This window comes from Dendrobates tinctorius, unplaced genomic scaffold (genome assembly GCF_039654945.1).
Source record: "Dendrobates tinctorius isolate UK_male_01 unplaced genomic scaffold, ASM3965494v1 ptg000127l, whole genome shotgun sequence".
In the NCBI taxonomy this organism is placed as follows: domain Eukaryota; kingdom Metazoa; phylum Chordata; class Amphibia; order Anura; family Dendrobatidae; genus Dendrobates; species Dendrobates tinctorius.
The window spans coordinates 1,506,661-1,523,665 of NW_027361795.1; the positions used below are offsets into that span (position 1 = coordinate 1,506,661).

Sequence of the window (17,005 nt, forward strand, 5' to 3'; positions counted from 1 at the left end):
GCGGTTTTCAGTCACTTTTTCATGCAGTTTCTATGCTGATTTCATGCATTTTTTGTGCGGTTTTGCTTGCATTTTTCAGCCTGATTTGTCTGCCTTTTTTGTAAGCAATAAATAAAGAGAAGAAACTTCAAAAAAGAAAAAAAAATGTGATGTCATTTCCTAGTCCAACCTTTTCTCATCAATCTCCATTTTGGAATCTGCACACCTTCGTCATCATGAGCGGTAACCGTGAAAATGAGCGTAGTGAACAACGAAGCACACAGCATGGCGAAGAACATGGTGAAACTAATGTATGGCTACGCAGGCCACAACACCTCCAGTCTTTGGGAGTATTGCTCGATTATCTCAATCAGCAAAGACTCCAGGTAAGCAGCACTATGTGTAAAAATATTGTTTTTGAGTCCTCATAATACATAGTGAGATGGCTAGCCAGATCGCTGAAACATCACAGCTGTTGTGACGCAACAGCGACCTCTCCAGCAATCTTGCTACATGTGACAGATATGGGCGACCGCCCCCTGCTGGATATCGCTGATCGTGCTTGAATGTCCTGTCCATTTTTGGATCACTGGTGTCCCGCTGGCCGCATGCATCGCTATGTTTGCTGCCAATGAGCGACTGCGATGGTGACGCAGAATTCAGGGCTGTGGGCGGGAGTCGTCATAATAGCTGCTGAGTGACAAGGTCCCAATGACCGCTGAGGTTGTTACGGCTCGCCGTATTGTTGCTGTGTAATTGAATAGATCTGCCTGTTTGACAGCTTACTAGTGACCATGTAGCGACGTACCAGCCATCTTTAGGTCACATCGTTCTCGTGAGTGCTGGAGCGCCGCTGAGTGTAACGGGACCTTAACCCATATTTTTTTATCTTACTTGCAGGCCAGAAAGAGAACCAGAAGAATGTGGGTCCACCCCATTGTGTCAGAACGTACAGGAAAGGGTCATTTTCGTGTGCTATACCAAGATTTGAGAAGGTAAGTTAACCATATGTGAAGAGATTTCGTTATGTAAAAAGTTTGTCAGTAAGAAATCTGTATCTGATGTTACTATTTTTTTACAGATATCCCGAGAAGTTTGTGTCCTTTTGCCGGCTCACCATCCCGGCATCTGACCGGCTTCTGAGCATAATGGGAGAAGAGCTTACGTAAATGGACACAGTGATGAGGAAGTCCATCTCTGCTGAGGAAAGGCTGCTCCTCACCTTGCAGTAAGTATATTGTTTCATTTTTGGCTTTTTTTTTGCGTCATAAGGCCTTTTCACCTGTCACTGTCTCTGGTACATGTGGTCACACTTTTCACATGTCCTGGAGACACTGCCACACGTACACCCAATTCAATGATTGGGTCTATCCACATGTCAGCGTGGTGTCATGGAACGTGTGTACGTGGGCCTTGTTTTTGTGTTTTTTTTTTAATGGGAGCACGGTCCACAAAACACACATGGATGTACTCTCTGTGACACAAATTTGGCGCTGCTGGAAAAGCGCAACAGTGCTGTTCCCTGGCGGCAGGTGCTGAAGATGCTCTCTCCCCAGCTCAGCTGCCAATTGGCGCAAACAGGTCATAATGAGAGACGTCTTTTGCACCTGCTGCGGCGAACCCATATTACTAGACTGGGCCCCCTCCATTTAAGTACAACCACAATTATTATTGGTATTGTTGGACTTGGGAGTTTATGACATCATTTCTGAATGTTGTACAAAACCATGAATGGCGGTGTCCGCATCTTATAGCGGCAATCATTTCTAATAATCTTTTTTTTTTCATTATCAGATTTTTGGCCACAGGAGAGAGCTATACATCCCTACACCTCCAATTTAGAGTTGGTAAATCCACCATCTCTCAAATTGTGAGGTGCACATGTAACGTGATCTAGCAGAAGTTGCAGCCCATGGTGATGCCTTCCCCAACCGAGGAGACTTGGCTGCAGGTTGCAGCAGGCTTTCAGTCTGTGGCCAATTTCCCAAACTGCATAGGTGCAGATTATGGTAAACATATAAGAGTGCAGAAGCCACCACGATCAGGATCACGCTTCTTTAATTATAGGAAGTATTTTTCTGTGGTCCTGATGGCGGTGGCTGATGCACATTACAAATTTGTTGCCATCGACGTTGGTGCCTATGGTAGTACTGGGGATTCTCGGGTGTTCCAAACTTCACAGATTGGTCAGCAAATTCTTCGAGATGGCGGAACGCTCCCAGCCCCAAGACCTTTGCCGGGTTCCACAGATCCAGTGCCCTTTGTGATGGTATCGGATGAGGCGTTTCCCTTAATGATCACCCTGCTGCGCCCATACCCACAGAGGGGACTGAATGCCCGGCGGAGGATTTTTAATTATCGGCTTAGTCGTGCACGCAGATATGTGGAATGCACCTTCGGGATCATGTGTAGTCAGTGGAGGATCTTTCTCACACCCATGCAGTTGGACACTGACACCGTTGACGCTGTGATTAAGGCATGCTGTGTACTCCACAACTATGCTGGTGAGTACAGCACTGACATAGATGTGGAGTACCAGCAGCCAGTAATTAATCCAATGACCAACGTCTGTCAGGGAAGGCCATCCAACAACGGTGTGATTGTGAGAGAAGCCTTCACTGAATACTTCATGAGTCCTGAAGGCGCCGTGCACTGGCAATACTCCTGTGTCGGTGAAGAGCAGCCGCACCAGCAGAGGAGGGAAGAAGCTTTGCTTCTTGTAAATAATTTTTTAATGTCTCCAGTCACTGTATCCTCAGAATAGTTCCTTTCACCAAGCCCCCATAGCAGTAGTAGCTTGTATTCCTTCAGTGCAAGCCAGAGTGCCCCCAGATCAGTGTCAACCACAATGATGTCATCAGTTCCGTTATGTCATAATAGAACTTGTAATCTAGAATGCTGAGTGCTCTAGTGCAGAGCATTAGTCAAGAAGGAGATCCTCGATGTAACCAGCACAGGTCATACACACCACAGTCACCGCTCCAGGTTAGTGTTGACATGTGACAATTTGGCAGATGAAGGCTGAGTGCAGAAGGAGTTTTGAGCCCTGCGGATTTTTCCGTGCAGAATGGAAGAAAACCGCAGGTCAAATGACCTGCATTTTTCCTCCATTTTTCACGCGGTTTTCATGCGGTTTTTGTGCGGTTTTCCATTGCGGTTTTCCCCCTGCGGATTTGGTGACAGGGGAGATAGAAAACCGCACAAAAGAAGTAACATGCTGCGGATTTTGTACCGCAGGAAAACCGCACGGAAAAATCCGCAGCGTCTGCACAGCGTTTTTTTTTTTCCATTCATTTTAAAGGTACTGTACATCACAATGTGGATATGCAACGTTTCTGCGCGGTAAAATCCGCTGCGGAAACGCTGCATATCTGCATCGTGTGCACATGGCCATATACTACCCCGGTCAGCTTCCACGGCGCCCAACACAGGACCCCCTTCTTTCCACCTGGAGCCCATAACGCAGTCACCGGAAGACGCGAGATCCAGCTCAGAGAGACAAGACGCCATACCCCGTTCATACCAGTCATTGTAACGTACAGGGCACCTGATCTGTAAGACACTTGTCACTACCAATTGTAGCTTTGAATTATACTATTCACTTTAGCGTATAGTGTTATGGATTGCCGTAGTCTTTTGGATTTTGTTTTGATGGTGTACTGTGCAGTAGAATGGACCTGGCAATATGATTCTCCAGGTCACCATACTTACTGTCACAGTACTGCTGCTAAAATTCTTGCCGAAAGGTGCTCCTTCCCTATCCCTGTAGACGCCGGGGTCACGTACCTTGCTATGCTCTTGACTTAGCCTTATCTGTTCCTCCCCCACACACAGGGAGGGAGGCTGAAGTGTATAGGATTCCACTAACCAGAGAGACAAGGGAAGACTGACAGGGATCTATGAAAACTACAATCATACAAGATACACTCACCAAACAACAGAGTGGAACACAGGGGAGAGTAAGGGAGGTGAAACCAAATGGATGAGGATGAACATGCAAACAAACTCCACACAGAAATCACAAGAACAACTCTTGAAATGCCAACTCCAGACACCAAACAACTCCTCCAACTCCAATCCAGGCAGAATGAACTATCACTGGCAATTCCCAAATGCCAGTGGCAAGCATATATACCCTAGGGGAGTGTCCAACACAGAACAGCTGAGGCAATCCATGATGGAGATCTCCAGGAGATCAACTAAACTGATTAACCCTAGCAATGCCGGAGCAAAGAACACCTGCACTGTTTAGTATGATGGTGAAGCAGCTACCAGTGCAGGAGTTTGGGTAACCAGGAGCCGCTCTCCTCTGTCCCGGTATCCCTGTGACACTTACTTGTTATATTTTGATGGATGGTTACCAAATATATATATTTAATGTCTATTTTTGATTAGGGAAAAGGAAAGCGACTTGAATTTATTTACTGTATAAATAATCTTTATTTTTATATAGCGCTAACATATTCCGCAGCGCTTTTCAGTTTGCACACATTATCATCACTGTCCCCAATGGGGCTCACAATCTAAATTCCCTATCAGTATGTCTTTGGAATGTGGGAGGAAACCGGAGTACCCAGAGGAAACCCACACAAACTCCTTCCAGATGTTGTCCTTGGAACCCAGGACTCCAGCGCTGCAAGGCTGCAGTGCTATCCACTGAGCCACCGTGCTGTATGTTTTATTAATTATATATCTAAAAAATGTTTAGTCTTTTTTATGCCTGCTAGGAAATTTGAACCTGCAATCATCTGACAGCTAGTTCTATATAATACCATACAGCCCCACTGCAGTATATAGCTAAGATCAATTCTTGTCTTCACAGCAGTATGGACATCACAACCATAGAGGACTTTAGCAAGCTCCTTGCTGTCATGGCAGCCCATCTGCATCTTGCAATCAGAGATTAACAGAAGCATTTAAGGGGTTAACAGCAGCAATTGGAACTGTAAGGCTATTATTTAATTGTTTTATAGTCATTGCTTTGTGGATTCACCATTTTATGAATAATTCTCTGCAGTTCTGCCTTTCTTAGTGGTTCAGCCAGTTAGAAGATCCGCTGGGTCTCCAACACTTACCATGGGAGATGTAAATTATAAAATTCTTCTTGTCTCCACTAGATGGAGTGCTTATTGTATTCAAGTTGTATAAATCCATGAGTAGTGAGCGCCCTCTAGTGGCAGCTGCAGGCATCTAGGATGTTTCATTGCTTTGTAAAGAGAGGTAGAGATTTAGATAATCAAAAGTAGCTACATACAAAAGAGGAAGACCGCACCACTGCTATGGTCAGGGTCGGACTGGGATGCCTAGGGCCCACCAGGGGTATTGACTCTAGGGGCCCACCCTATGGCTACCATAAATGGTTTTATTACGTGTTCATTTTTTGGCCTCTCCCACTAAAACGTGTGCCTTTTAGCAAGCTGTACAGTGTGCAAAAGAGAACGCTCTCAGCCTCCTATATATTGTACAGACTGCACTCTCAGCCTCCTATATATCGTACAGACCGCACTCTCAGCCTCCTATATATTGTACAGACCGCACTCTCAGCCTCCTATATATCATACAGACCGCACTCTCAGCCTCCTATATATTGTACAGACCGCACTCTCAGCCTCCTATATATCATACAGACCGCACTCTCAGCCTCCTATATATCGTACAGACCGCACTCTCAGCCTCCTATATATCGTACAGACCGCACTCTCAGCCTCCTATATATCATACAGACCGCACTCTCAGCCTCCTATATATCGTACAGACCGTACTCTCAGCCTCCTATATATCGTACAGATCGCACTCTCAGCCTCCTATATATCATACAGACCGCACTCTCAGCCTCCTATATATCGTACAGACCGCACTCTCAGCCTCCTATATATCGTACAGACCGCACTCTCAGCCTCCTATATATCTTATAGACCGCACTCTCAGCCTCCTATATATCGTACAGACCGCACTCTCAGCCTCCTATATATCATACAGACCGTACTCTCAGCCTCCTATATATCGTACAGATCGCACTCTCAGCCTCCTATATATCATACAGACCGCACTCTCAGCCTCCTATATATTGTACAGACCGCACTCTCAGCCTCCTATATATCATACAGATCGCACTCTCAGCCTCCTATATATCATACAGATCGCACTCTCAGCCTCCTATATATCGTACAGACCGCACTCTCAGCCTCCTATATATCATACAGACCACACTCTCAGCCTCCTATATATCATACAGACCGCACTCTCAGCCTCCTATATATCGTACAGACCACACTCTCAGCCTCCTATATATCATACAGACCGCACTCTCAGCCTCCTATATATCGCACAGACCACACTCTCAGCCTCCTATATATCATACAGACCGCACTCTCAGCCTCCTATATATCATACAGACCGCACTCTCAGCCTCCTATATATCGTACAGACCGCACTCTCAGCCTCCTATATATCGTACAGATCGCACTCTCAGCCTCCTATATATCATACAGACCGCACTCTCAGCCTCCTATATATCGTACAGACCGCACTCTCAGCCTCCTATATATCGTACAGATCGCACTCTCAGCCTCCTATATATCATACAGATCGCACTCTCAGCCTCCTATATATCGTACAGACCGCACTCTCAGCCTCCTATATATCATACAGACCACACTCTCAGCCTCCTATATATCGTACAGACCGCAATCTCAGCCTCCTATATATCATACAGACTGCACTCTCAGCCTCCTATATATCGTACAGATCGCACTCTCAGCCTCCTATATATCGTACAGACCGCACTCTCAGCCTCCTATATAAATCGTACAGATCGCACTCTCAGCCTCCTATATATCGTACAGACCGCACTCTCAGCCTCCTATATATATCGCACAGACCGCACTCTCAGCCTCCTATATATCGCACAGACCACACTCTCAGCCTCCTATATATCGTACAGACCGCGCTCTCAGCCTCCTATATGTCGTACAGACCGCACTCTCAGCCTCCTATATATCGTACAGATCGCACTCTCAGCCTCCTATATATCATACAGACCGCACTCTCAGCCTCCTATATATCGTACAGACCGCGCTCTCAGCCTCCTATATGTCGTACAGACCGCAATCTCAGCTTCCTATATATCGTACAGATCGCACTCTCAGCCTCCTATATATCGTACAGACCGCACTCTCAGCCTCCTATATATCGTACTGACCGCACTCTCAGCCTCCTATATATCATACAGATCGCACTCTCAGCCTCCTATATATCATACAGATCGCACTCTCAGCCTCCTATATATCATACAGACTGCACTCTCAGCCTCCTATATATCGCACAGACCGCACTCTCAGCCTCCTATATATCGTACAGACCGCACTCTCAGCCTCCTATATATCGTACAGACCGCACTCTCAGCCTCCTATATATCGTACAGACCGCACTCTCAGCCTCCTATATATCGTACAGACCGCACTCTCAGCCTCCTATATATCATACAGACCGCACTCTCAGCGTCCTATATATCGTACAGACCGCAATCTCAGCCTCCTATATATCATACAGACTGCACTCTCAGCCTCCTATATATCGTACAGATCGCACTCTCAGCCTCCTATATATCGTACAGACCGCACTCTCAGCCTCCTATATAAATCGTACAGATCGCACTCTCAGCCTCCTATATATCGTACAGACCGCACTCTCAGCCTCCTATATATATCGCACAGACCGCACTCTCAGCCTCCTATATATCATACAGACCGCACTCTCAGCCTCCTATATATCATACAGACCGCACTCTCAGCCTCCTATATATCGTACAGACCGCACTCTCAGCCTCCTATATATCATACAGACCACACTCTCAGCCTCCTACAGTCATATGTTAAAGTTTGGGCACCCCTATTAATGTTAACCTTTCTACTTTATAACAATTTTTGTTTTTGCAACAGCTATTTCAGTTTCATATATCTAATAACTGATGGACTCAGTTATATTTCTGGATTCAAATGAGGTTTATTGCACTAACAGAAAATGTGCAATCTGCATTTAAACAAAATTTGACCGGTGCAAAAGTATGCGCACCCTTATCATTTTCTTGATTTGAACACTCCTAACTACTTTTTACTGACTTCCTGAAGCACTAAATTGGTTTTGTAACCTCATTGAGCTTTGAACTTCATAGCCAGGTGTATCAAATCATGAGAAAAGGTATTTAAGGTGGCCACTTGAAAGTAGTTCTCCTATTTGATTCTCCTATGAAGAGTGGCATCATGGGATCCTCAAAACAACTCTCAAATGATCTGAAAACAAAGATTATTCAACATAGCTTTTCAGGGGAAGGATACAAAAAGTTGTCTCAGAGATTTAACCTGTCAGTTTCCACTGTGAGGAACATAGTAAGGAAATGGAAGAACACAGGTGCAGTTCTTGTTAAGCCCAGAAGTGGCAGGCCAAGAAAAATATCAGAAAGGGAGAGAAGAAGAATGGTGAGAACAGTCAAGGACAATCCACAGACCACCTCCAAAGACCTGCAGCATCATCTTGCTGCAGATGGTGTCACTGTGCATCGGTCAACAATACAGCGCACTTTGCACAAGGAGAAGCTGTATGGGAGAGTGATGCGAAAGAAGCAGTTTCTGCAAGCACGCCACAAACAGAGTCACCTGAGGTATGCAAAAGCACATTTGGACAAGCCAGTTACATTTTGGAAGAAGGTCCTGTGGACTGATGAAACAAAGATTGAGTTGTTTGGTCATACAAAAAGGCGTTATGCATGGAGGCTAAAAAACACAGCATTCCAAGAAAAACACTTGCTACCCACAGTAAAATTTGGTGGATGTTCCATCATGCTTTGGGGCTGTGTGGCCAATGCCGGCACCAGGAATCTTGTTAAAGTTGAGGGTCGCATGGATTCAACTCAGTATCAGCAGATTCTTGACAATAATGTGCAAGAATCAGTGACGAAGTTGAAGTTACGCAGGGGATGGATATTTCAGCAAGACAATAATCCAAAACACTGCTCCAAATCTACTCAGGCATTCATGCAGAGGAACAATTATAATGTTCTGGAATGGCCATCCCAGTCCCCAGACCTGAATATCATTGAACATCTGTGGGATGATTTGAAACGGGCTGTCCATGCTCGGCGACCATCAAACTTAGCTGAACTGGAATTGTTTTGTAAACAGGAATGGTCACAAATACCTTCATCCAGGATCCAGGAACTCATTAATAGCTACAGGAAGCGACTAGAGGCTGTTATTTTTGCAAAAGGAGGATCTACGAAATATTAATGTCACTTTTATGTTGAGGTGCCCATACTTTTGCACCGGTCAAATTTTGTTTAAATGCAGATTGCACATTTTCTGTTAGTACAATAAACCTCATTTGAATCCAGAAATATAACTGAGTCCATCAATTATTAGATATATGAAACTGAAACAGCTGTTGCAAAAAACAAAATTGTTATAAAGAAAAATGGTTAACATTAAGAGGGGTGCCCAAACTTTAACATATTACTGTATATATCATACAGACCGCACTCTCAGCCTACTATATATCATACAGATCGCACTCTCACCCTCCTATATATCGTACAGACCGCACTCTCAGCCTCCAATATATCATACAGATCGCACTCTCACCCTCCTATATATCGTACAGACCACACTCTCAGCCTCCTATATATCATACAGATCGCACTCTTACCCTCCTATATATCATACAGACCGCACTCTCATCCTCCTATATATCATATAGATCACACTCTCACCCTCCTATATATCGTACAGATCGCACTCTCACCATCCTATATATCATACAGAACGCACTCTCAGCTTCCTATATATCGCACAGATTGCACGCTCAGCCTCCTATATATCGTACAGACCGCACTCTCAGCCTCCTATATATCATACAGACCGCACTCTCAGCCTCCTATATATCGTACAGGCCGCACTCTCAGCCTCCTATATATCGTACAGACCGCGCTCTCAGCCTCCTATATATCATACAGATCACACTCTCAGCTTCCTATATATATCGTACAGACCGCACTCTCAGACTCCTATATATCGTACAGACCGCTCTCTCAGCCTCCTATATATCGCACAGACCGCACTCTCAGCCTCCTATATATCGTACAGACCGCACTCTCAGCCTCCTATATATCGTACAGACCGCACTCTCAGCCTCCTATATATCATACAGACCGCACTCTCAGCCTCCTATATATCGTACAGACCGCACTCTCAGCCTCCTGTATATCATACAGACTGCACTCTCAGCCTCCTATATATCGTACAGACCGCACTCTCAGCCTCCTGTATATCATGCAGACTGCACTCTCAGCCTCCTATATATCGTACAGACCGTACTCTCAGCCTCCTGTATATCATACAGACTGCACTCTCAGCCTCCTATATATCGTACAGATCGCACTCTCAGCCTCCTATATATCGCACAGACCGCACTCTCAGCCTCCTATATATCGTACAGACCGCACTCTCAGCCTCCTATATATCGTACAGACTGCACTCTCAGCCTCCTATATATCGTACAGACCGCACTCTCAGCCTCCTATATATCATACAGACCACACTCTCAGCCTCCTACATATCGTACAGATCGTGCTCTCAGCCTCCTATATATCGTACAGACTGCACTCTCAGCCTCCTATATATCGTACAGACCGCACTCTCAGCCTCCTATATATCGTACAGACTGCACTCTCAGCCTCCTATATATCGTACAGACTGCACTCTCAGCCTCCTATATATCGTACAGACTGTACTCTCAGCCTCCTATATATTATACAGACCACACTCTCAGCCTCCTATATATCGTACAGACCACACTCTCAGCCTCCTATATATTGTACAAACTGTACTCTTGGCATCCTATAGCACATACAGACCGCACTGTCAGTCTCCTATAACAGATACTTTCTATAAGAGGCTTAGAGTGTGGTATGTACAGTATATAGGATGCCGATATTGCAGTATGTACAGCATATTAGCCTGGTATATGATACACAGGCTGTCGGCCTAGAATTAGGCCTCCTATGAGACATATAGACTGTCAGCCTCCTATTAGGCCTCCTATAAGACATACAGACTGTCGGCCTCTTATTAGGTCCCCTATAAGACATACAGACTGCCGCCCTCTTAGATACTGTACAGACCGCACTCTCTGCCTATGTACGACATACAGGAGGATGATAGTGCAGTCTGTATGGTCAGTATACAGGCCTCATATGACATATTAGTGTAACGATGACCCGTCCTGTGTGATGCGACCAGCAGGCCGGTAACTAAAACAACAGGAAGCGGCACGTGATACTGTCCTGTGTGACACGGCTCGCAGGCCGGTACTAAAATGACAAGACAAGGGGTAGGGAAACAGTTACAATGGTGGGCCCTGCGATAGGGAAAGGGGCGTGGAGACCTCCTGCACTCCCCTGAGTCAGTGTCCCTAACGCTCCTAACGTTCCCTATGCCGGTTCTGCACCAGGCGCTGCTCAGGATACCTGTCGCCCTAGCACACCCTACACCTATCCCTTGCTAGGGAGCTGGGTGGCGCAGGCACTGGCCCCACCGCTGTACTAATACACACGAAGGAAAAACACAAACAGGGAAACACAACTTAGCTTTACTCTGTTGCACTTGCTCCTGTCAACAGAGTCCACTACCAGAATGCAGCTCTCCTCCCAAATCGCTGCCACCAAGCTCTGTCAGAGCTACAAGGAAATCCCCTATGACTCCTTCCACACCAGGGCTAAGACAGTGCTGCAAGGAAAGCTCTCCAGCTCCTTCCTCCACCAAGGATCATTGAAATGAACACTATCACCAACGCTGATTGCAACACCTGTGACTCTTTTATAGCAGAGCCAGCAATCACACCTGCATTATAAACATGTGCACTTAACTAAAGAAACAGAGTGCAATGACGCTCACCACCACCGGGGCAAACTTAGAACAAACGACACCACAGTACAATAATCCTAATGGCCACCGGGGGCAAAAACCACACTTAAGCACAGAAAAAAAAGGTTACCTGTGCTTCTTATCAGTCATGATCCAGCATGGATCATGACAATTAGGCCATATAAGAGTGTGGTGTGTTTATCTTATATAGGAGGCAGTGGCAGAGATTGTGATCTGTGTTGCTGCATCATAGTCCTCCATATAGTATAACACACTCCTCAGTCCTCCATACATTATACTACACCGCCAGTCATCCATGTATTACAATTCACTTCGCATAGTATAATGCACCCCATAGATCTTCATATAGTATAATGTATTCCCCATAGTCCTCGATACAGTATAATGCAGCCACCCCACTTCCAGGGAGGATGGTGAGATACTATTGCACAGCATAGGCGACCACCATGGCGTGGGGCCCCAGAAACCTATTTTTCCTCTCATTGGGGCCCCATCAGGGAGGGTGCAGAGACAGCAGAGCAGCTCAACACGCCAGGCTAGCCAGTTCTACACAGGGCAGGCCGCAGGGCAGGAGTCAGACACAGGGAGCCCGGCAGAGAGCACATACACCACCACACAGCCAGGCTGGCACTGCAGCACAGTGGGAGTCGGGAGTCGGCAGAGCAGAGCTGCCTGACTCTGAGGACTGGAGTCAGGAGTCCGGATCACGGAGTCAGACTGACAGGAGGAGGACACTGGACACAGACCCACTCTACTACTCTACTCACCGGACCGGAGGGCAGTACACACAGAGAAAGGTGAGCAGAGTAGGAGCAGGAGCAGCAGGGAGAGCAGAGCTCGGCGGCGTCCTCTTGCCTGTGTCTCACATGCTGCTATGCTATTAGCCAGCCAGCTACAGATCCGGAAAGCAGAGTGCGGGGCATGTCACTGCCCATCAAGAACAGCAACGTCATGCGGCAAGGTACTGGGTGAGTCATCAGTCAGTGGAGACGGATCCAGAGCCAGCCAGGGGCTCGACCGGCGCCGCGTCAGAGCCTCAGAGGGGTACGCGCTATGGTATGTGCACGCGCATCCAGGGCCAGCTCCAGGTTTTCATGAGCCCCGGGCAAAAGAGTCTCAGTGGGCCCCTTTAACACACACCACAAATCATGATACACAGATACGGATACAGATTTCATTTACTTCTTACATTACGTGAGTGATACCTATTGTAAATTCTACAATCACTCAGACAGTATAGTCCTCCATGCCGTGACATGGCGGGATGGCTTGTACATTATTTTGATCTAAATTATGTTTACTCAATACCCTTATTATTATTATTACCTTCATGCATTATTTGCAGTTTATTTTTTACTTTTTATTTGTGATTTTTGCCTTTAGTATAGTCCTCCATACAGTATAATGGACACCACATAGTGTTCCATACAGAATGAGCCCCATACAGAATAATGGACCCCATATATTGCTCCATACAGTTTAATCAGCCCCATACAGTATGAGCCCCATGTATTGCTCCATACAGTATAATGAACCCCATATATTGCTTCATAAAGAATAATGGACCCCATATAATTTGTATAATGATCTCCATAAGATGATCCATATCTCCATAGCTCCAGAAATGTTATTTAGGGGTAACCTGAATTCTTTGGGATTAACATGAACATGTCACAGGATACTGCCAGTGATTGGCTGCAGCAGTCAATGTCCATGTTGAGATGTTATCTGAGACTGGTGGGAAAGGAGCATAGTAGCCAAAGAGGTGGGAAGTTTTGAGAGTGTATTTACCTATGACTTAAAACCCTCTTTAAAGTGATTGGCAGAGAAAGATTTTTTTTTACACTGAAATATACATTGTTATAAATGAATCAATCTGAAATGAAAAATATGATCGGCACGCTCACCCCAAATATTGGTTGTCAAGGCCAAAAATGGGGGTGACATTTTGGGGTTAAACCAGTGCATCTCCTAGCTGTCTCCATGGCAGCCCCCTTACATCAGATCACCGTGCTGGGCACCCGGTTCAGCGCCCCATGGGTGACTGCACACGGTACCTTCACTGCACAGAATGGATCGGAGGTACTGCTGATCGATGGACTGCACCATTCAGCGGCAGGAGGGGTGCACGTACGTATCAGCGCAGAAAACCCTCCGCCCTGCTCTGCTCACGTCCCCACAGTGGCAATACAGAGCCCCCGCCATCTCCCCAGCACTGCGAGCTCAGTGTGCAGACCGTGCGCCTGCCATTCCTGCCTCCCTTTCTCTTAGCGACAGGTAGCGTTGAGCGAAACGGGTCGAAAAATTTCAAAAGTCGCCGACTTTTGGCAAAGTCGGGTTTCATGAAACGAAACCCGACCCTAGGATGAGGTCGGCCACGAGGTCGGCGACTTACGCGCCAAAATCGCGTTTCAAAAGTTTGTTTTGCGCTCTTTTTCAGCCAATCAGGATCCACGGACACTGTGGGCAACGTGATGACATAGGCACGGGTCACCACCATCTTTCAGAAGGGCATGCAAGTGATTTGCTTGCTTTGGGGGGCGTCACAGGGGGTATAAAAGGGCGTGCACGCCGACCGCCATGTTACTCATGCTGATCTCAGAATAGAGAGAGCTGCTGCTGATGATGATTTTGTAGGGAGAGCGTTAGGCAGGGAAGAAGACACCAAAAACTGCTTCTGCTGCTAGCGATTTTGCCTGTACAACACACCAGTCACTGTGTGTGCAGTGCAAGGGGAGGCTATATAGTGGTGTATCAGTGGTGTTGGTTGTTGGGCTGCCTTCTAAGGCTTCCTGACATTCCTGCATTGCTGTTTACCCACTGCTCCGCAAACTGCTTTTTTAAAAGCAATCCCAATTTTTTTTTTTTGTCCTGCTGAGAAGAAAAAAAAACTGCTTCTGCTGCTAGCGATTTTGCCTGTACAACACACCAGTCACTGTGTGTGCAGTGCAAGGGGAGGCTAAATAGTGGTGTATCAGTGGTGTTGGATGTTGGGCTGCCTTCTAAGGCTTCCTGACATTCCTGCATTGCTGTTTACCCACTGCTCCGCAAACTGCTTTTTTAAAAGCAATCCCAATTTTTTTTTTTGTCCTGCTGAGATACTGAGCGTGCATTTTTTTCACACCATACAGCGGTGTACGCTCCTCACACAGTACCGTGTAACGGCTGTTATCACAGCCACAGTGAAGCTATCTGTGTCACTCTGTGAGAATAAGTCGAGGACATGTTCCGTTCTTACAGACCTGCACTCTAGGGAGATTCCTACTCTGCCCAATTCTACATACACCTTGTAGTTTGTGATACACTAGCCAATTTCTGCCTGTGACATAGCGCTGTGATATTCAGTGGGCCTCACACAATCCAAAAGTGTCCTGTGTCCACAAGTGTCTGCAGAAATTCAAAATCTCCCTTATCCTCTAGTCACTTTGGTCACAGCTGTGCCATCGAGCCTGTGACATAGCGCTCAGATATTCAGTGGGCCTCACACAATCCAAAAGTGTCCAGTGTCCACAAGTGTCTGCAGAAATTCAAAATCTCCCTTATCCTCTAGTCACTTTGGTCACAGCTGTGCCATCGAGCCTGTGACATAGCGCTCAGATATTCAGTGGGCCTCACACAATCCAAAAGTGTCCAGTGTCCACTAGTGTGAGCAGAAATTCAAAATCTCACTTATCCTCTAGTCACTTTGGTCACAGCTGTGCCATCGAGCCTGTGACATAGCGCTCAGATATTCAGTGGGCCTCACACAATCCAAAAGTGTCCAGTGTCCACAAGTGTCTGCAGAAATTCAAAATCTCACTTATCCTCTAGTCACTTTGGTCAAAGCTGTGCCATCGAGCCTGTGACATAGCGCTCAGATATTCAGTGGGCCTCACACAATCCAAAAGTGTCCAGTGTCCACAAGTGTCTGCAGAAATTCAAAATCTCCCTTATCCTCTAGTCACTTTAGTCACAGCTGTGCCATCGAGCCTGTGACATAGCGCTCAGATATTCAGTGGGCCTCACACAATCCAAAAGTGTCCAGTGTCCACTAGTGTGAGCAGAAATTCAAAATCTCACTTATCCTCTAGTCACTTTGGTCACAGCTGTGCCATCGAGCCTGTGACATAGCACTCAGATATTCAGTGGGCCTCACACAATCCAAAAGTGTCCAGTGTCCACAAGTGTCTGCAGAAATTCAAAATCTCCCTTATCCTCTAGTCACTTTGGTCACAGCTGTGCCATCAAGCCTGTGACATAGCGCTCAGATATTCAGTGGGCCTCACGCAATCCAAAAGTGTCCAGTGTCCACTAGTGTGAGCAGAAATTCAAAATCTCACTTATCCTCTAGTCACTTTGGTCACAGCTGTGCCATCGAGCCTCTGACATAGCGCTCAGATATTCAGTGGGCCTCACACAATCCAAAAGTGTCCAGTGTCTGCAGAAATTCAAAATCTCACTTATCCTCTAGTCACTTTGGTCAAAACTGTGCCATCGAGCCTGTGACATAGCGCTCAGATATTCAGTGGGCCTCACACAATCCAAAAGTGTCCAGTGTTCACTAGTGTGAGCAGAAATTCAAAATCTCACTTATCCTCCAGTCACTTTGGTCACAGCTGTGCCATCGAGCCTGTGACATAGCGCTCAGATATTCAGTGGGCCTCACACAATCCAAAAGTGTCCAGTGTCCACTAGTGTGAGCAGAAATTCAAAATCTCACTTATCCTCTAGTCACTTTGGTCACAGCTGTGCCATCGAGCCTGTGACATAGAGCTCAGATATTCAGTGGGCCTCACACAATCCAAAAGTGTCCAGTGTCCACTAGTGTGAGCAGAAATTCAAAATCTCACTTATCCTCTAGTCACTTTGGTCACAGCTGTGCCATCGAGCCTGTGACATAGCGCTCAGATATTCAGTGGGCCTCACACAATCCAAAAGTGTCCAGTGTCCACTAGTGTGAGCAGAAATTCAAAATCTCACTTATCCTCTAGTCACTTTGGTTACAGCTGTGCCATCGAGCCTGTGACATAGCGCTCAGATATTCAGTGGGCCTCACACAATCCAAAAGTGTCCAGTGTCCACTAGTGTGAGCAGAATTTCAAAATCTCTCT

General features: G+C 46.3%; 1 protein-coding gene across 1 annotated transcript in view; it reads left to right on the forward strand.

The window, feature by feature from the left end:
- Positions 1 to 215: 215 nt before the first annotated feature.
- LOC141047469 (uncharacterized) overlaps positions 216 to 17,005 on the forward strand; it is an 85,600-nt gene continuing 68,810 nt past the window's right edge. Inside the window, exons 1-3 of the mRNA XM_073542579.1 lie at positions 216 to 365; positions 880 to 974; positions 1,061 to 1,144. Of these exons, the coding sequence (XP_073398680.1) occupies positions 216 to 365; positions 880 to 974; positions 1,061 to 1,144 (329 nt within the window). The remainder of the gene's footprint in view (positions 366 to 879; positions 975 to 1,060; positions 1,145 to 17,005) is intronic.